This window comes from Triturus cristatus, chromosome 12 (assembly GCF_964204655.1).
Source record: "Triturus cristatus chromosome 12, aTriCri1.1, whole genome shotgun sequence".
Lineage (NCBI taxonomy): Eukaryota > Metazoa > Chordata > Amphibia > Caudata > Salamandridae > Triturus > Triturus cristatus.
This window is the reverse complement of record NC_140595.1, coordinates 585,821,572-585,842,390: the sequence shown is the minus strand read 5'-3', so window position 1 is coordinate 585,842,390 and position 20,819 is coordinate 585,821,572. Positions and strand designations below refer to the sequence as shown.

Below are 20,819 nucleotides of genomic sequence, written 5' to 3'. Positions count from 1 at the left end.
ACACTCTATTTGGAATAACGTTGGCATCGATTGATGAATCTTCGCGAAATTTTCCAAACTTTTGGCCAGCTCCAGTTGATTAGTCAAGCGGGGGCCGAGAAAAAAGGGGGGTCCCAAAACGCGTTTTCCCCATGCATTTTCCCATAGGACCTGTTGACGCAGCTACAGCCCGAAGTGCTGAACGGAATTACACCAAAGTTGGCAAAGAGGTAGTCCTCAGTTCAGACTCGTGCCTTTTGCTTAAATCCGTACAGTAGTTCCTGAAAAAATCAAAAGTAAAATCACATATATATCTGGGCGGAGCCTAACCACACGTCTCATCGTGAGATCGAGTGGCTGTCAGCACTTCATCCAAGAAGTGTTGGCAGCCATCATGGGACCAATATACATGATAGCACCTCATTAAAAAGCATTGCAGTTAATAGAAGGTTTTAAGACTTTAGTTACATTATAAATCATTTGTTGATGGTACCATACTCATTTTAGGAATTGTGGTGTGTTCTAAGGTGATTTTACCATGTGAAAAAGCCTTCTGCTGTGATATCATGAATCATGTTTGAGAGAAAACTATTTTCTCATGCTTTTCCCACAGAGGTTTGGAAGGTAATCTATAAGCTAAACTGAGAGCATATTTTCTGTAAATTCACATTATCTTTCTCAGTCATGTGAGAATGAAGTCTGACATTCTCAGTAAAACATGTACATCCAACAAGGGCAGAGACTGTCAGTGGATTCCTTTGTGTTCTACTGCAGCTTCCCAGAGTGTTCTAAAGAACAACTAGAGCGCTAACAGTCCTACTTATGACAAACGTATTGCACACCCGAAACCATCTTGATTGGAATAAAGTGGTAACTTTAACAAGCATTGGCATAGCCAATAGGTCTCGCCTTTGGGACCTTATAAGTGTTTAGCCATGCAACAGTTGCATAACTAAATACTTATAAAGTCCCAAAAGCGAGACCTATTGGCTATGCAAAGCGGCCGTGCGGCCCCGAAAGTGATCGCGATCACGATCAAACATCAAAGCGGCTGTGCGGCCGCGAAACCGAAAGTAATGGCGGTAAAACGCGGCGCGCGCACATGCACTGTGGCTCTAGTCTGGCCTGGTAGCACTTTTTGGAGCCCTCTCAATAAGTCTCGCCAGACCAGCGCATGCGCTGGGTCAGGCGAGACCTAAAAAGGAACAAAATGAGGGGGTTCATTTTGCCATAGAAAGTATGATTAGTGCTGCAGAAAGAAAAATTAGGGCACATATTGAGTGACTTCTCAAATCCTCTTCTATTTCATAAAAAAATCCTGACATGCAGACTGAAACATGCACTTTGAATACCAGCAGCAGACTTCCCTGGTGAGCAGTAGTTTTACTACAGTTATCTAATGAGCAACTAGAGTGCTAACATTCAGAATTTATGGCAAATGTGTGACACATCTGAACGCCTTCTTGATGGAACCAAAATAAAAAACTGAAAGTATTCCCACTGAGGAGACTGCAGTAAATGAGGAAATTAGGAAACTTCATAACAAATAAATCTCCCAAGATGGCCACCAGAGACAAAAGAGCCCAAATGTAGCCCAAATATCACCCAGATGTAGGCCAAGTATAGCCCAATGACAGAATGTCCCAGAGTGTTCTTAAGAACAACTAGAGCGCTTACTGTCTTACTTATGACAAAAGTATGGCACACCTGAAGCCATTTTGATTGGAATAAACTGGTAACACTTAAAACATTTAATTTAAAAAGGAACACAATGAGGGGGTTCATTTTGCCATAGAAATTATAATTAGTGCTGAAGAAAGTAAAATTAGGGCACATTTTTTGAGTGACTTCTCAAATCCTCTTCTATTTCATCAAAAAATTCTGATATGCAGACTGAAACATGCACTTTTAATACCAGCAGCAGACTTCCGTGGTGAGCAGTAGCTTTTCTACAGTGATCTAATGAGCAACTAGAGTGCTAACATTCAGAATTTATGGCAAATGTGTGACATATCTGAATACCTTCTTGATGGAATCAAAGTAAAAAACTGAAAGCATTTCCTAATGAGAAGACTGCAGCAAATGAGGAAATTAGGAAACTTCATAACAAATAAATCTCCCAAGATGGCCACCAGAGACAAAAGAGCCCAAATGCAGCACAAATATCACCCAGATGTAGCCCACATGTAGCCCAATGACAGAAGTGTGCAAAACACTTATTTTTTGTGCATTTGTAGTTTTATATAGTGCAGACTTGTCAGGTATTGGGAGTGCTTTACATGAGCATTGGTTACATCACACAAGATCAAATTCATTTTGGTTGTAGACATGGGGAGATTAAGTGATTTGACCAGAATCACAGAATGTTGAGCTGAAGCAGAAACTCCAACCTGGTTCCCCAGTTGCAAAGTCTGCAGCTCTGGAAGTAACACCACATCCTCTCCCCTAGGTACAACATTTAATCAAGTGGTCAACTGGATAAAAAAACAAAGATTACAAATAATTTAAAAGTTCTTTGTCGCTATTTGAAAACTCAGAAAATATGTCCTCATTTTAGTTTTTTAGAGCACTAACCATAATTTTGATGCAAATAAGACCCTCTCATATATGTAATTTCCAAAGGAAATACTCTAGGTATTACAGTTTTGATTACATCAAGATGACGTCAGGCGTTCCACACTTTTGTAATAAATATAGAATGTTAGCAATCTAGTTGTTCATTGGGATACTGTTGAGAGGCAGAGGCCAGGGGCACGGACTCTGAAAATTGAAGGCAGGTAGGAGAGAGCAGAGGCAACAATTTGACCACACTGGGCAGGCAGGAAGGGCAGTGGCAGCACAACAGACTATGGAGGGCAGTGGAAAGGGGGGCAGGGGCAACAAACCAACAATACAGGACTGGCAAGAGAGGCTGTGGCAATATAATAGACCATTGTGGGCAGAAGGAAGAGGCAGTGGTAGTACAACCATACATGCCAACAGACCCGTTTCAGCCAGGAAACGTCCAATGTTTTTAAGCTCAAATGGGCTTTATTTGATCTGTCTCCGGTCTACAATCTCCTCTTTTTCAATGTAACTCAAAGGGGAATATCAATACCCCAGTTTTTTTTCAAAATCTCCCTCTTACCAAGTTCAAAATGTTCGCAAGTATGGTACATTGGATCATGGTAGGCAGGAGGAATTGGGGTAGGGACATGGACTTGGATAACAGAGGACAGGAGGGACATGGAGAGGTGCACCAAACTGACCCTACAGGGCAGGCATCAGGGTTTGCAGCAGCACAATACACCACACAGCGCATGCGGGACGGGAGTGCAGCACAACAATCCATAGCTAGCAATAGGGAGGGGACAGGACCATGCACATGGACACTAGAGAACAGAGGGGAAAGAGGCAATGGTAGCTAGCTGACCATAATGGACAGACAGGAGAGAAAGTTGCAGCATAACAGACCATAAAGGGCAGGAGGGACGGATCAGGGGCATTACAATGGAACAGACAAGCCAGGAGAGAGGGAGTAGGGGTCTGCACATGGAAACCGAGGGCTGGGGGCAAGGGGGCAGGGCAGGAGCAGCAAGATGACCTTGGCATTCAGGCAGGATGGGCACTAGAAACAAGACACACCATGGAGAGCAACAATGAGACTATGATGGCATACACACAGACCATGGAGAGAAGGTGGGAGGGGGTCAGGGGCAGCTAGCTGACCACACAGGGAAGGTGGGAGGGGCCATGGCATCACAGAAGACCATGCATGGCAAGCGGGAGGGTTAGTGGCAGCACAATGGCTATGATGGGCAAGAAGGAGGGTGCAGGGGCATGCACAAAGGACCATGGAGCATAGAAGGGAGGGTCAGGACCTGGTCACAGACAAGAGAGTTCAGGGGAAGGGGCCTCACAACAGACCGCGCAGGGCAGGCAGGAGGAGCAGTTGCAGCACAACAGACCAGGGAGGCCAGAAGGGTGTTGCAGTAAAATGGACCACGGAGGACAGGAGGAAGGGGATAGGGGCATGGCATGCGGACAGGCAGGGTGGAGGTGGCAGGGACAGGTTACAGTCATCTGACAACGCTAGGCAGGTGGGAGGGGAGTGGCAGCTCAACAGAACACTCAGAGTAGATAGGAGTGGCAGGTCCATGGAACATGGTGGGCAAAAAGGATGGAGCAGGGGCATGCACAAAGACATCGGAGGGCAGGGGGAAGTAGGGCAGGAAGCTATGCACAGAGGCTAAGCAGGAGGTCAATGATGGGCCATAGAATTGGGCAATGGAGGGCAGGAGGAGTGGACTGGTACATCATGCTAAATGGAGGGCAGTAGCAGCACATCAGACCATGCATGGCAGGAGGGAGGAGGCTAGTCCATGGATTCAGACAACAGAGGATAGGGAGGAGGTGGATGGGGCAGCAAGCTAACTGTTCAGAGAGGTGGGTATTAGGAACTTTATTGTTTTTAAAATGTGTGTCTGTGCGAACTACTTAAAATATGAACAAGTATGCAGCATAATCTCACTTTTATTCAGGAAGAAGAGGACGTTTGTGACTGTGACTCCGGGCTCACTTGGCAGAAACACCCCCTGACCCTCCACCCCCTATCGCAAAATGTAATGCCCATGAAAAGGGTAGGTGGACGCAGTGTTATATAGAACATAGTCCTGAGAGCACGATTGAAAATGAAAACTAGATATAGTATATGGTATAAACTATGCACCAAAAAGTGTGATATAAGATGAACCGGGCGTGAAATATAATATGCAATACATGGTGCGCAATGACAGATTCATTGGAGAGTGCGAGATAGCACAGGCACTAGCGCGTGCTATGCGATATGCGCCTTGGAGAGTAATATGCACAGGGCAGTGTTGTGTAACCTAACTAGTCTCTAAAGTTGTAATACAAAATATGTGCTGGGGAGTGTAACGTTGCATATGCACTGTGACAAAGATATGGATCCCAGATTGTAATATGTATGGCATAGCGCTGTGCGTTATAACATAGGCATCGAGGAAGGCACGTTAGATGGGGCAAAATAACCCGTGCGAAGGCAAGTGTGGCATGACATATTCACGGGGTGGTGTTACAGTGCACATGGGCTAGAGAGTGTCATAGCATACGCACTAGCTGGTGGAATACAACACAGAGGTGTGAGGCAATCGGCGGGCACTGGTGGGTGTAACACAGCATTGGGCTCAACAAGGAGCACGCTGTGACTCTCAAGTGAGGTTTGTCTCCTTTCCAGAGTGTAAAATAAAAAGTATTACACATCTGGCGGTGGATGTGTGTTTTATTAACCGTGAGGGGGGTTTCTTGCATAGTTTGTTCGAATTTTTGTGGAATCCCCTTTGAATGGCTTGGTGTGCGTGTATATTAAATGTGCCCGTCAATAGCTACCCATGTTTGTATAAATAAACGACAAGGGTGTCTACTTGGAGAGTACCCACCGGCGGGGGCGTCGGGATTAGGCACGGTAGGGCGTCAGACACGTCAGAGCTTCACTAGCGGTGTAAATACATTCCATGTGGATTCATTCTATGCATAGTCTCCTTTTAATGAATATCATGCAAATCGTCATGGTGATAGGTACATATGGTTTGTCCTGCATGTCCTAGTTGTTTCTATAAATATATTTTGTAAAAAAATAATAAAAAATAAAGGCCGGCCCTGGGGGATGGGGTCCCCAGAGCCAGTAAATTAGAAAAAGAAGGGGGGGGCCACACAGCCCTCCTTCTTAAAAAAATAAAATAAATAAAAGACCGGCATCGCGCTGGAGGCCACGCCCCCTCCTTGCAGCACTCTGCAAACGCGCCCCCTGGCCAGTTGTAAGTTGGGGAATTAATTCCCCTCCAATACTGAGGGTCCCTGAGGGCCAACTAGCCCAACAGGTATCCCCATTATGCGTCAGGGAGCTGCGTTGCAGACAGGTGCTCTGAGGCCATGCCCCTTTTTACACCTCTATGCAACGCAGCTCTGTGGCGCTTACTGGAGGTACCTAGTGGGCTAGTTTGACCCTAGGGACCCTTAGGATTCAAGGGGACTTAATCTCTCAACTTAGAACAGCCACAGGGCGCGTTTACACAGTGGTGAAGGGAGGGGACGGGGCCTGCCGTGACTTGTGCAAACACACCCTGTGGCGCATTTTAAGTTGGGGAAATAATTCCCTTTCAATCCTGAGGGACCCTGGGGGCCAACTAGCCCACCAGGTGCTTCCAGTAAGCACCACTGCTCTGCGTTGCAGAGAGGTGGTGCAGGCCGTGCACCTTTTAACACCTCTCTGCAATGGCGCTTACTGGACGTATCAAGTGGGCTATTTTGCCCCTAGGGATCCTCAGGATTCAAGGGGACTTTATCTCCCAACTTAAAAAACGGCCACAGGGCGTGTTTACACAGTGGGGAAGGGAGGGGGACGGTGCCTGAGGCGACGTGTGCAAACACGCCCTATTTTTTTTTTGGTTTTGTTTTTTGAAGACCTTTATTGTGCACAGCTGTGTCATCATACAGTATACAATTGCCATCCATGGTGCCTAATCGAGTAGACATGAAGTTAATATTTCCAGAGAACATGACACAGCCATTCAGCCGGTAACCCGGGGGTCCGGCGGCATTGCACATGATGATATTGTTACAGACATTAGGTAACTATCTTAATAAAGGACAGGTCTATGCTTTTCCATTATCTTAGTGTCGAAAACAGAGAAAACGCAGTATTCCAGCTAGCATTGTGGCCATTGCCGTCGCCACCCAGGCCCTTATGGTGTGTTGCGCAAATCATCGCGATCAATCATCAGCGTAGGGGCCCCCGGGCGGTAGAGTGTCTGCACCGTGTTCGCAATGCTTGCCGGAGCATGGCAGTAGTGTTTCGGTACAGCTCACTGAGGCATAGAAGCCAACGCTGAAGTTCGGCGAGTCTAGTCCACAGCTTTACAGTGAGGGGCCAAGTGCGGGCTGCGCGGCGCGCATCTGTCCCCCCATCGCTACACCCCTGAAGCCGCTGGTTATCGGGAATATGTCTAGCATTCGTCTCAATGCGCCCTCGCCGAGATCCCACTGAGAGCACTGGACGCACCCATCCCTAGTAGGGCGCATTTGTCATCGCATCTCTGCTGCCAGAGAGCAGTGTGTGTGTAACAGGGTATCGCTTCGGGGAGTCCAGACGATGCGCCCATCGTCCGTTATCCGAGATAAGATAGGAGTTCGGCCAGGGAACTTGACCAGCAAACAAACTGTTCCCTACGCTTGTGCGGCAGTAGGGGGAATAGGGGTTAGGGTTGTAAGTACAGGTGGGGTCAAGGTGTGGGGGGGGCGGGGGGGTGGGAGATCATCATGTACTGCAGAGGGGGGGGGGGGGTCAGCAGCCGTCCAGTGGGGGCGCGGCGGGCCGTGCACTGTGCTCGGGAAGCAGCGGACGGGAGGGGGGGGGGGGGGGTGATCCCCAGTCAGGGTGTGAACCCGAAGCGTCGATGCCCACACCTAGTGTCTTGGTGCGCAAGGTGCTCTGCTGCGTCAGGGGGAGAAGGGCAGAGTGGGGTGAGGCGGTTATACCTTCTCGTCTGTGTTCCCAGCTAATTAATGTGTGATTAGCGTCAACTCGCGGCAGCAGCGTTAGTTTGGTGTTCTATCCGCATGGTGATGCATCCCTGGTGTCGGTCCCCTTTGGGGCGGGAGCTGAGGCTACCAGAGGCAAGGGGGGGAGGGAGTTAGCTCCGCTGCAGCATCAGGGCCGTCTCTGACTAACATCAAGAGATCGGTCAGATCTGTAGTCTCAGGTTATCCCTTGTTCCTGGCAGGCCATCTGAAATGCTTTAAGGAGGTCATCCCAGAGCTGGGCGATGGGGAATTTCCGGAGTCCCACGGTTTCCTCCCGAAGGAGCACCGTGCTCTTCGCTTGTGCCCAGTTGATGAAGGAGGCTTTCCAATGTCTAACGTGCAGGGGAATCGCGGCCTTCCAGTGTTTAGTAAGCAGGCGCTTGGCCGGAAGCGTGCCTGCACGTGGTTGTTTTTTGTGCGCTTATACAATCCTAATATGCATGTCTCCCATGTGTGTGGCAGTTGCTCGTCTGTGGCGCGCGCAAGTAGAGTCAATATTTCGTCCCAATATGCCCGTATAGCAGGGCAGTGCCACAGCATGTGTAGGAGGTCTGCCCCCGGTAGCGAGCAGCGCTGGCAAGTTGCATCCGTTAGTGAGAATTATCTATTTATCTTGTCGGGTGTGAGGTATGCACGCTGCAATATGTAGTATTGTATAATTTTGAAACGGGGATTACGCGGGATGTTGGTTGGGCCAGCCAGGATCAAGGCCCATTCTTTATCTGTCCAATCTCTTCCCCTGTCAGTCGCCCATCGTTCTCTCAGCGGTAGTGTGGATGGTTGCGAGTGTGCCTGTAAAGCTTGCGGTAGCCAGTGTATGATGTGCGAGCCATTGCCCATGACGTGCAGGTATTGTATGAAGCTGTGCATCGGGAGTTCTTCCGTGATGTCGCCCCAGGAAGCAGTAAGCGTGTGCAAGAGGGACGCGTGCAGCAGAAACTGCCCCACCGGGAGAGCTGCGCTATCAGCCAGGTTTGTGAAGGTGAGCAATTCCCCATCTGCGTATAAGTCGCTCAGCGTGTCCACCCCTGCACGCTCCCAGCTAGTTAAGTGGGTTGCAGTAAGCGGTCCCGTCGGGCCAGGTGTGCCTAAAAGTGGTAAGATCGGGGCATATGGCTTAGTGGCTCGTGTAAGACGAAGGCACCGCTGGAAACACCTGCGCGCCACCGCCAGGTATATCTGGGAGGGGCAGTGCGTGCGGGTGAGCGGATGGAACAGCGTGTGAATTTGCGTTCGTGTCCAGGCAGCTGTGTTCGAGGCGGTATCCTCGAGGTGATGGCCGCTCAGCCATCCCGCCACCCATTGCATCTGCGCCGAGAGGTAGTACAGCTCCATGTTAGGGACCGCTAAACCACCCGAGTCTGTGGGCATGTAGAGTTTGGTCAGCGCCACTCGTGGCCTCCCCTTGTTCCAGATGAGGCTGCGCAGCAGCACCTCTAGATCGCGGAATAGCTTGGTGGGAACATACGTGGGTATGTTTGCAAAATAATAGAGCAGTCTAGGCAGCACAATCATCTTAGTCAGCGCAATGCGGCTAGGCACATTGAGGGGTAAGCAAACACGCCCTATGGCGCGTTTAAGTTGGGGAAATAATTCCCCTTCAATCCCGAGGGACCCTGGGGGCCAACTAGCCCACCAGGTGCTTCCAGTAAGCGCCACTGCGCTGCGTTGCAGAGAGGTGGTCTAGGCCGTGACCCTTTTTACATCTCTCTGCAACGCAGCTCTGTGGCGCTTACTGGAGGTACCTAGTGATCTAGTTGGACCCTAGGGACCCTCAGGATTCAAGGGGACTTAATCTCCCAACTTAAAACGGCCACAGGGCGTGTTTACACAGTGGGGAAGTGAGGGGACGGGGCCTGAGGTGACGTGTGTAAACACGCCCTGTGGCGCGTTTTAAGAGGTAGTTTTAATCCTCTGACCTATTATATACTAGATGCTTACAAAGGAGGTCATGCTGATCACAGGGGGACACCAACGCATAGTGTTCCCTAGTGTATGTAGGTGTTTTCACTGTATTCTGAGTGTCTTTTAACATAGCACTGGCTCTAGGACTGGTTAGTCAGACTCAGTTACCACCAGTATCCGTCTGAAAAAGTTGAGGGTACAGGATGATTTTGCAACAAGGCTTCTTTCTGCCCTTCTGTTTGTTCTTTCTGCACGTTATCCTTCTTCCTGCACTTTTCTTAGTCTTTGAGGACTTCTGTTGCTTCTTTCTGCATTTCTTTTTTTTCTTTCTGTGCGTTTTTTCTTCTTTCTTCACATGTCCTATCTCTGTAGGCATAGTTAGAAATTAGCATTTAAAAAACCTTTGAAATTCACTGAAAAAAACCATAGGTTTCAGGGGCGTTATAGTTAGCTGGACTTTTCACTCGTACAAAACCATTGAAATTCCCCCGTTATAGTTAGTTCAGCTAACTATAACTCACGCGCGCGCAATGCACTGCTGATTGCTTGTTAATGTTGCTCTTTTCACTTTCGCACCCTCCCAGGGCAGGATAACAATGTCTTGTAAATTGTGATGTGCTGCTTTGGTAGTTTCTTCTCTTTCTCTCATGGGGTTAGCTTGTTCTTGCCCAAATCCTGGCTACAATGTTAATTATTCAAGTTTCTGTTGTTTCAGGGGTTATGGGGTATTGGGAAGGGTTAGCCATTCGTCACCAGAACCTCTCCTGTATCACATTCAACAGATTGGGCAGGAAAGCACACTACCCGTATACCTCACACACCTATGACTACCACTACAAATAGGTTTACTCTTATTACTTACAATTTGAATGGTCTCAATAACCCATTTAATTGGCGCTATATCTTCCATAAACGGACTTTACTACATGATTGTATCTGGCGTAATGAGGAAATCCACCTTTTAAAACTCAACCACTCCTGTCTGAAATTGAGGGACCTCCATGGCTAAAATTTCTTGCTGTTGGGCAAGGTGCCGCCAGAATGGGAATCCTGGTACACCACCAATGCCCACAGGTAGTTGAAGAGGTCATTAGAGACCACAGTGGACACAGACTTCACTCTGCAACCCCAAGGGACAGGAGATGTTTCTATCTGATACGATTCACACGCTCACGGCTTGGTTAACTGCGCCACTGATCAGAGGTGACTTTCTGTAAGACCCCATGCCTATCAAGAATATAAAGGAGGACATCAAGGACTACATTGCAAATAACACCAGGAAGGGAAGTGCAACCACCCTCTGGTACGCACTAAAAGCCAAACTTCATGGCACCTTTATAACTGAGGCAGCTCGCTTGCGCAGAATGAGAGCCCAGTAAGGATCCCAGTGAGTGCAGATCATACCACCCAATTTCCCTGCTCAACATAGATGCCTAAATACTAGCAAAAATTGGTACTGTGCTGTTGCAGCCTTTGATGGGAGATCTAATACATCCCAGTCAATCGAGCTTTATCCAAGAACGTCAAGCTGGTGATAACACGAAGGAAGTCATACACCTTCTAGATATAGGCACCACAGGATCTAAAACATCTATCATGGTCACCCTCAAAGCCGAAAAAGCATTCAACAGGGTGGACTTTCTGATTGAGGTTCTGCAGACTTTTGGGTTGAGAGATGTTTTATATCCTGGCTCCTAGCAGGCTACCATACTAGTAAAGCAGAGAGAACCGGTTGGAGGCAAAGAACACTACAACCACGCCGGGGGGGGGGGGGGGGGGGGGGGGACTGCGAATTCCAGATCTTTCCTACTACTTTGCAGCTCACCTCTGCTTCCTGATATTCTGGACCAGGAGGGAAATTGAAAATGGATGGTGTATGAATGGACTGACCACATGATGGTGGCGGGACCGCGAGGAAAGTCTGATGGCAGCATAAACCTGAGCAAACGAATTCGCTCGACGTGTCCCCAGTCGTGAGCGCAACCTTGGATATTTGGGTCAAATTGCACCATATCTCCTTTCCATCCCAGTTTACATCCTTGCGGTCAATCGTGAGTTTACCCTGGACAGAGTCCCCCAACATCAATGGTGGGGGGGGAGAGGGGGCTGTAAAACATCGGGAGACATGTTTGACCTGGGATCGATAAAGTCTTCTGAGCAGCTGAAGGAGCATGCTCTTTCTGAGAGCAAAAGGTACCACCGCTACATAAGGCTGCACAACTGGCTACTTGACCCTAGAAACAAATAGGGAGGTACTAGAGCCCCCACCGCTTTTGAAAAATATATCCTAAATTGCGCAGGAGATAAACATGAAACGTCAATCATGTACAATATGCTCAAAGTCAAGCAGGGAAATGACAACCACATATCAGTGAACCTGGGAGAGGGAATTGCCCATCACATTAGATCATGACCAATGGGAGGAAATCACGAAATGGACTAACAACTTTGCATCCCACGCAATGGGAAGAGAAACAATGCTTACGTTTCTCTACAGATGGCACTGTTGCCAACACATCTGGCCAAAATGAAGTGGGGGGGAGATTTCTTTGTCGGAGGGGGGAAACGAAGGAGGGAACACTGACCCATATACTCTTATACCCCAGGTTCCGACCCTTTTTGGTCCTAGGTGCTGACCACTATCAACAACCACTGTGTCAGAATTGGCTAGATGCCCTAAGGTGGTTTTACTGGCCCCAGTAACAGATAGTTACATGCTCAGTGGCACCCTTGGTAGGGTCTTTTCACAGATGCTCTTGGTGACCAAGCACTATACTTAGGCTGCAGGGACAACAGTTGTCTCCTTCAACATAAGTGGATCAAGAGACTGTGGTGATCTTGGGCATGGAAAACATTACATAATTAGCACAGTGTAAAGAAAAAGACTTCACCACACAGTGGGCTTGCCTCTTCGAATATTTTAGTAGAAACTTCAAGGACCTTTTCTATCCTAAGCGGCTTTGATTAATAGAAACTCTTAGACACTTCTAAACTGGATGACTATTATGCCAATATACGCACATAGCCCAACAATATCCAGCTGGGTTGAGTGAAGACTGAATGGGGGGAGGGGGGGGGGGGGGGGGGCTGGGGAGTGTGATGCGCAACCGTACCATCACTGGATGGCACTAGAGGGTAAGACGGTTGGGGGAGGCCGAGGGAGGGAACAAAGTGGATTCTGTTTGCAGTTTGTTCTGGCTTCTACTAGATTTCTTCTTATTTGACTGTGGAATGTCGAGAATCTATTTCAAAATGTAAATAAAAAGATTTTTAACCTAATAAGGTATATATAAGAGGCATGGACTTAGTCCTAATCTCCATCTGAGAAAACCTTAAAAACACAGTAGTCCAGAATGGGGTAGCTGCGTTGATTTTTTGGGACCTTTCAGCTGCCTTTGACATAGTCAATTATGACACCCTAACCCCAAGACTCAACGAAGCTGCATAGAGGGTATCGCTCTCACTTGAATCTCATCTTAACTAAATAAATGAACAAATGTAGTCTACACTTCTCCTTTCTCTTCGCAGCCCTACAGCATAAAAGCAGGAGTCCCTCAAGGCTCTATCATCTCACCTCTCCTTTTTAACATCTTCATGAAATCCTAAACAGAACTTAAACATGTTTTAGACCACTTCCTATAACTATGTAGACAACACAAAAAGACTTCTTAATTTGGATAGCCCCAGACACACTGGAAACTCAAATCTTCAGTTGCCTGCGGGCCGTTGACCAGTGGATGACATGGAGCCACCTCAAAGTGAAATTATCCAAAATTGAGATACTTATCTCTGGTGACTGGAAAATGTATAACCCTTTCTGAGCCTGGCCTAAAAATCTAGGACCACCACTAAAAATATCCAAGGAGGTAAGAAACGTTGGAATTATCAAAGACTCCAAGCTGTCCATGAAAACCCAAGTAGATAAGCTATCCAAATCAAGCTTTCTTGCCATAAAATTGCTACACTACACATTCCCACATCTAAGATTTCCCTACAAGGTCAAAGCAACTATCCTTTCTTGTCCTATTAAAACAAGATTACAATAATGGTCTCCATCACAGCTTACCTTTATCAACCATGAGAAGTTTAGAGAGAATTCAGAACTCAGCTGCGAGACTACTCATATCATACCACATCTCACCTAACTCGAAGGCCCGCCAATGGTAACCAGAATGTCCTCCTTCAAGCTGCTTTATAACACCCTCTAGGCAATAAATAGGAAAGGACCACTTTTCATCAGTATGAAAAATCACAAAATACTTCTAACATAGGAACCTACAATCTAGTCTGGCACCCCATCTAAGAATCCCATCATAAAAGAAAAACAGGTTATGTTTCACACAGTAAGATGACAGATTTAATACACCTCCCACTGTAAACTATGCACTGACTTTACAAAAGTCCAATTGTTTAAGCAGTGCATGAACCTTGATATATGTGAGTTCAGGCTGTCTCAGAAGCACCAGGCTAGTAGTGATCTGTTCATGGATTGCCACCCTTTACTGTGCTGTTTTGCAGTAGCAAAAATAATTTGAGTTTAATACCCTACCTCCACTTCAAAAGAGGACTTGTGATGTTTAACTAAAATGTGACTCCCATGACTCCCTCCCCGCCCTTCTCACAAATACTCTTCACTTTCTAAACATGGACAAGGTCAGGAATGAAGAGAGAGGGTAGAGTGGCAGGCATAGGATGCAGCCTTGCGGGCAGGGCTGCGGATGTATGTTTGAATCCCTGTGTCAGTGCAACACCTAATCTACCCATGCCTACAAAAATTAATGTTAACTTGTATAATGTAATCGGTGCCCAATCAAAAGCGCAACTATGTTCCTGGGGCCCGAATTTTCACTACACAAACAACAGGGATGTGGAATTCCTATAACGTGACGCCCAGGACATATTGTCTGGGGTCAAGGGCAACTAGTGTTCATGTGTATTTTGTCCTTGGGACAAGCAGGCCCAACCCCCTGCAGCACAAACCCCTTGGCTGACAGTTTGCAGTACCACATAATGTGAATCAGGGAAGGGCACTGTCTGCAGTTAAGGTAATATTTTTGCCCATATGTTAATGCTGTTCAAACTTGTTTTTATGGTTCATTAATTGAAAGCCTTTATTATTAGGGTGAGCGCTTTAAGTAAATGTTGTAAGCTCCGACTGCACTACTAATAGTGGTTCCAGTATAGAAATGTGAACACACGTTTTCAAAGTTTAGCAATATGAGGCTATGTATGATACTCCCAGAATGCACTCCGATTTCATGCAAATATTTGCAGAAGCTTGAAAGCAATATTGATGATTCTTTGCTTTCAAAATAAAATGTTCATTAAAAAAATGAAAGCAGGAAAAAAACATTTTGCTAAACTGCTGTATAATTTCAGGTACCATTTCTTTGCAGGATCATTTAGTAACATGCATTGATGCATGTTAGTATTTCCCAAAAATATTCATAACGGAAAATCAGTGTAACCAGTTTCAATAAGATTATGAGAAACAAATAAACAAGCATTGGCAATGCCAGAAGGTCTGAAAATGGTGGTCAGATTTTTAGTTTTGTTAATGTGTGACTTGTTTTGGCATAGTTTTTGCAAAACCTTATTGGTGTGGGAGCTGCCGGGCCCTCACCATTATAACAAACATTGGCAAAAGCAACAAAAAAAATGTTTGGTCTCAAAAAGCAAACACTGCCACAGTAGTTACAGGCACTGAATAAAACTACTTTGTGGGCAGATATGCTCCTTGTGAAAGAGCAGAATGCTGTCACTCATAGTGAAGCCATCCGATACAGAGAGAAGGGCAGAATTGTAGTAAACACAAAAGGTCACGGTCAACGCCAGACCAAATTAGGGGCCCAATTATTAAAGAAAGTCTCAATAACAGCACCCATGGTATGTGTCCTTGCATTAAGTGCAGCTATACGGCTGTCGTAAATTCCCAAGAATTACATAAGTAGGACAAGAAATAGTATTCCTAGAAAATATACATGAACTGCATTTTAGCATTAGTAAATATGCATGTGTAGATTTGCTTATGTAAAAATCTGAGTGTTTGCAAGTTCACTTTTTCACCAACCACTATTTATCCCCAACTCTGAAAGAAGTTTTACATCTGCCATTGTCGGGACTAAATTTCCAACATTTCTCAGAATGGGAAACGATTAGAGAAGTGTTGTTGAAAACCCTTAAAACATGCAAGTTAGTAGGTTTACACAGACTCAAAAGGGCATTCTAACCCTGGAACTATTGCTTACCACTACCTTCAGCCCCAGTATGTAAAACTATGGAAACGTGGCAACATAAGGGGATTGTAAGTATTCAAACACTACTATGGTATGAGCCCTGTCATAATCAGAGATGCTATATCAGAGCGCTTATATAATGAGATTGCTGCCATAATGTGTCGCTTCACTACATGGCACCAAAGGGGCAAGTGGATTTTGTTACAGGACAAGTAGATTTATGAAGCAACCTGCCCCATGGACAAGTAGATATTTTATTAAATTCCACACCCCTGGTAACTTCTGTGCATCAATATGGCATTAGGCTTTGTATAGGGATGCACCTGCAAAGGTGTGTATGTACATATGAAAATGTGATGTCATATCTAAGGATAGAAGCATTATATATGTAAGAAAAATAAACTGAAACAATTAAAAATGTGTTTGTGAAAAGAATTGGATTTTTATGCAATGTGTGTGTGTATCAGTATGTAGATAACTACATTGATGTGTATATACTGGTTTTTACTTGCTTGTGTGAGATATATATCATAGTATGTAAATAGAATTATAGGGTAGGTACCTGTACATATGAATAGGTTTATAATTTTTGTAAGTGAACAATATAATTAGATATTAAAAAACAAAAAACAAATTGTCACTATGTATTTAAACATTACAAAAATGTGCATAAAAGGGTAAGTAGAGGAGGCTGTCTACATACATGTGCTTCTGCTTTCACTTATAAGGACATACATATACAGAAATTAAAAACTACAGAAGAGAATTTAACAGCCTGTGTATATTTGTGCACAATGTGTTGATCTGGCCATGTAAATTTTACATATACCCAATATTTATACATACACCCGTACACCATGCACCAAAACTAAAGGACGTCAGCCAAGTGGAGTCCACTTACTCCACCTACACTGTATAATATAAACTAACATAAGTGGTGACACAGGTAATCAAGTATTGACTTTTAGAATTATTGTGCTGCTAGGGTGCCGTAGAGCAAGGTCTGATTCAATACTAGCCCACATGGACACAAGAATGAATAAACAATGGCAAAGTGAAATGAGAAGACTTAATATAATATCAAATGTAGATCTCAAAGACGAGATGCTGGAAATAAATTTGAGACAATAAGAAGCGTATTGCTGTTGTGTACAGAATTAAGAACTAATTAATTCCTCATCCTCCAAAACTCATCATAAGAAAGGTTTTTAAAGTCGCACTACAAAGTAGAAAAGATTGAATCTGTGTACATGGCATAAACTGAACTGAAGTATGCTTCCTATGCTCACTAAAAGTGCATTGCATGTAGGTACTTTAAAAAGCTCTGGCAATATGGTGCTCCTTCAAGTTAGCAAGGAGGTGTATTGAAATTGAAATTACATTTATTGGTATAGACCTCCACCGAGATCCACAATATGATAAACTAGTATATATAAAATAGTATATACAGATTTCCAATTCCATAGTAACACGATATATCCCGAAATACCTTATAAAGAAAAGAGATTATTATTCTTATTTTAAACATCTGTAAAGTAGCGGGAAAAACGCTTTAAAAAGTTGAAAACGTTGTAACATAGAAATTCATCAGGTGGGGGTCCCTTTAAGCTCAAGCAGATCCATAGTTCTAAAAATATATTTTGTGCAAATCGGTTTTAAGAATCGAGAGAGCGTATCAACCAAGCTACTATTTGGACAGACAAACAGGACATGTACCAAATCTTGGATTCCTCCACTTTACAAATCACATTGGCCAGTTTTATCAAAGTTACTGCCTCAATTTTTAGCTATATCTTTTAGCGGTAATGTCCTCAGTCTTAGCATCATGAAGCAACGCCTAACCTTATGGTCCAATTTAAACTCAAATATTTGGTATCTCTTTAGACTCCACCCTAGCTAGTGCGAGCTTAAAATGCAATAACTGTTGACAATAAAGTTTATCCATATCATAGCTCAATCTCAGTGTAGATGTTTTCAGAAACAACTTCAGGAGTACTGGAGACCAACTTTGCAAAATGTTCTTGGAGCATTGGAAGTGCTCCAAAGCAATCTCTAAATTTCTTTTAAACGTATTTATTCCTGGATCAGCCTTAAAGGTTTCTTGACATACAATTGCTCTCAATGTACCTTCAGGTGCATGCAGTATGTTATAAGCCCACCTAACAAAGTTTGCCATAACTCTTGTACATGCACTCACTACTCCTAATTCCAGTCGGAGTGCATGAAAGGGAGTGGCTTGACTTGTAGTGGTAGGAATACGTAAGAGTTTTCCCTCATTGATATTTAAAAAACCCCCATCAATTTATAGGAATATATTCTAAACCATAAATTAAAATAGGGGTAATCTGTGTTCGATAAATTTCCAGGAGGGCTGGAAAATGTCGCCTCCCAGTAGATAAGTGAAACTTTTTTATAGCACTAGCATGTGATACTATTTTTTATTCAGTACGTTGAAAATGCGAAGCAGTTCCAATAGATTGGGAGAAACTGCTCCCTAAATAAATGTAAGTGGGTGCTATATCTACTGGAGTTCCTCCTAATTTCCAGGTAAAAGGTATAGCATTTTTCCTGCCCCTAAATGGTACCATTTTTGAAATATTTATTCTTAAAAAATGTTTCTCTATGTAATTAAAAAGAGCCTCCATATTGCGCTGCAGCCCAATTGGGGTAAATCAAATATAACCACGTCATCAACATACATTAAAAGGCAAGGCAGTGTAAAGCAGCCAAAACGTGTCGTAGCAGACAAAGTCTACAATCACTTTGAAATAACCCATAGGCTGTCTGCACACTTTCTTGCTAGACGAACTGTTTGTGATTATATATTTTTTTTTTCCTCGGTCCCCGCTTAATGAATCACCCCAAAACTTTCAGGATAGAAGCGGACCGGTGCGCCCCACGAGTTTTGAAAATACGTCAACCGGCGCCAAAGTTATTGGAAATAGAATGATGTGAATTTCCTATGGAATGGAAAATAGGTCCTAACTAGAACTACCTACTGGCGACTGCCAGTAGGTAAAATAAATAAATATATGATATATATATATATATATATATATGTTTTGAGTCCCAACAGGTTCTCGAGGATATATATATATTTATAAAAATCACAAGCCGTTTGTCTAGCAAGAAAGAGTGCACACACAGATTGGGTTTATGCACTGTATAGAAATGACATATATATATATATTTATATATATATATATATATATATATATATATATATATGCTTAAGTATACATAAAGGTATATATTTTAACTTGTGTGTGTCTCTGTAAACGTTTATAGTATTGTTTTATATAAAAAAAAAGTTTTAAAACACACACAAAAATCCTGTCACCTCTACGTTTCCCTCCACTCTTAACTCAACCCAAAAAGGTCAACAATAATGGACGCCCAAAAATGCGTTCATATTCTTCTATCGTCCCTTCTAATTCATCCAACTAACAAGCACATGTCGACCACACCCAATAACATTGAATAACCAATCTTCTGTTTAGTAGTCCACTTTGATTAATCTATTCCTATTCAAAACCCCGGAGTAAATGTATGAGATCTCAAGAGTACAAACTTAACACAACTAATACTACAAGGAGAGGAAAACACTTATTGCTAAATGATCACCCATTTACTTATAACTTTGGGTTCAAGAGTAGCGTGCTACACACAGCAAAGCACTTCAACGCAGTGTCTGGGGTAGTAAGCACTATATAAATATAATTATTGATTTACTTATTTTTATTTGGCCGTCGACAGTACGACCTCGCATTAATTATATTTTAAATTTAATATAACTAATTGGAACGCTTTGATTACTTTAATTCTTTTTCCACTGGAAGAATTTATTTGCTATAATGTTTGTACATTTTTAACTCGTTTTTGAAACTTTTCTGGACTGCATAGAGGTTATAAAACAATGTTTTAAGTACTATATTATACTAATTGTTGATCTCAGTAGAGGTCTTAATAAAAATGAAATGTTTAAAAAATAAAAATACAGTTTACAACGACACTGCGTGCATGTGCTCGAAAATCCTACAATACAGCGGGTTTTACCCAAAAAGGGACTGTCCGAAGAGTGTTCAACAGTCTTACAGAGCACCTACGGTCCAAGGTGAGAGCGCAAACAGAGACAAACAGTGAACAGCGGTGGTAAGGGGTAGCGGGGGATCAATACAGAAAGGGGCAGCTGGGTGGAGAGAAGATATAAATGCAAGAAGAAGCAGGTGCAGAACGGGATTATCAGAAACAGTGGTAAGGGGAGCAGCGCTGTGAGGAGATTGTAAAGGTCAGAGGCGGGGTGGAGGATGTTTTGAACAAGGGTGTGGAGGTTAAAGAGGCAAAATGCACAAAGAAAAGGGCGGCAGAGTAGGAACGCGTGTGTATCGGACGGTGACTTCAAGAGTTTATTTGGACATACGGTTTAGGGACGTCCCCTCCCTACTACTGTTCACCTTCAGGCTCTTGCCGGCCCCCGCCATCCGCCCCTGCATCTCGACTCCTCTGACACAGGAACTGGAGTCTTTCACGAGATCTGCCTGTCAGCAGCACAGTAAACCTTAACCAGAGCCCTGCCAACAGATCGCTTCCCTGTACCGGAACTACTGCTGTCGCCATATTGGTATTCTTTCTGTTACTGTTGGTGCTCTTGAAGCTACCGGAAGCGCGAAATCTAAGTACGCGGTTGAATGTAGGGCTCCGCTGTCCGTGGGAAGTGACTTGGACCTTTCTTGTTCGCAGTGCTCCCAAGAGTCGTTCCCCTAAGGATGGCTTCAGACTATGGAGCGTCAAAGTCTCCAGCGCCGGCCCCAACGAAAACGCATCAATACAACTTCTCCCTTCGAGACTTTCGCCCACCTACCTTGAAACTGGCTTCACTGTGACTGCCGCATATGGTCGCAATGGACGGGGCACCAGGACTGGCACAACCTTTGCCTTAGCAACGACCCACATATTGCTCGCGCCCCCTACCACGCACACAGGTTTTAGCATCGTTATTTCCTCACATAGCCTGACAGTCCTTTAAAAACAAGCATTGGCATAGCCAATAGGTCTCGCTTTTGGGACCTTATAAGTGTTTACCCATGCAACAGTTGATGTTGTCGCACCAAGGATATT

General features: G+C 44.5%; 1 protein-coding gene across 3 annotated transcripts in view; it reads right to left on the bottom strand.

The window, feature by feature from the left end:
- The window catches only part of DHODH (dihydroorotate dehydrogenase (quinone)), a 212,406-nt gene extending 192,098 nt beyond the window's left edge, over nucleotides 1–20,308 (bottom strand). For all 3 annotated transcript variants that reach the window (XM_085637375.1, XM_085637377.1, XM_085637376.1), the window contains exon 1: nucleotides 20,156–20,308. In XM_085637375.1, the coding sequence (XP_085493501.1) occupies nucleotides 20,156–20,194 (39 nt within the window). In that variant the 5' untranslated portion in view covers nucleotides 20,195–20,308. The remainder of the gene's footprint in view (nucleotides 1–20,155) is intronic.
- Nucleotides 20,309–20,819: the final 511 nt, after the last annotated feature.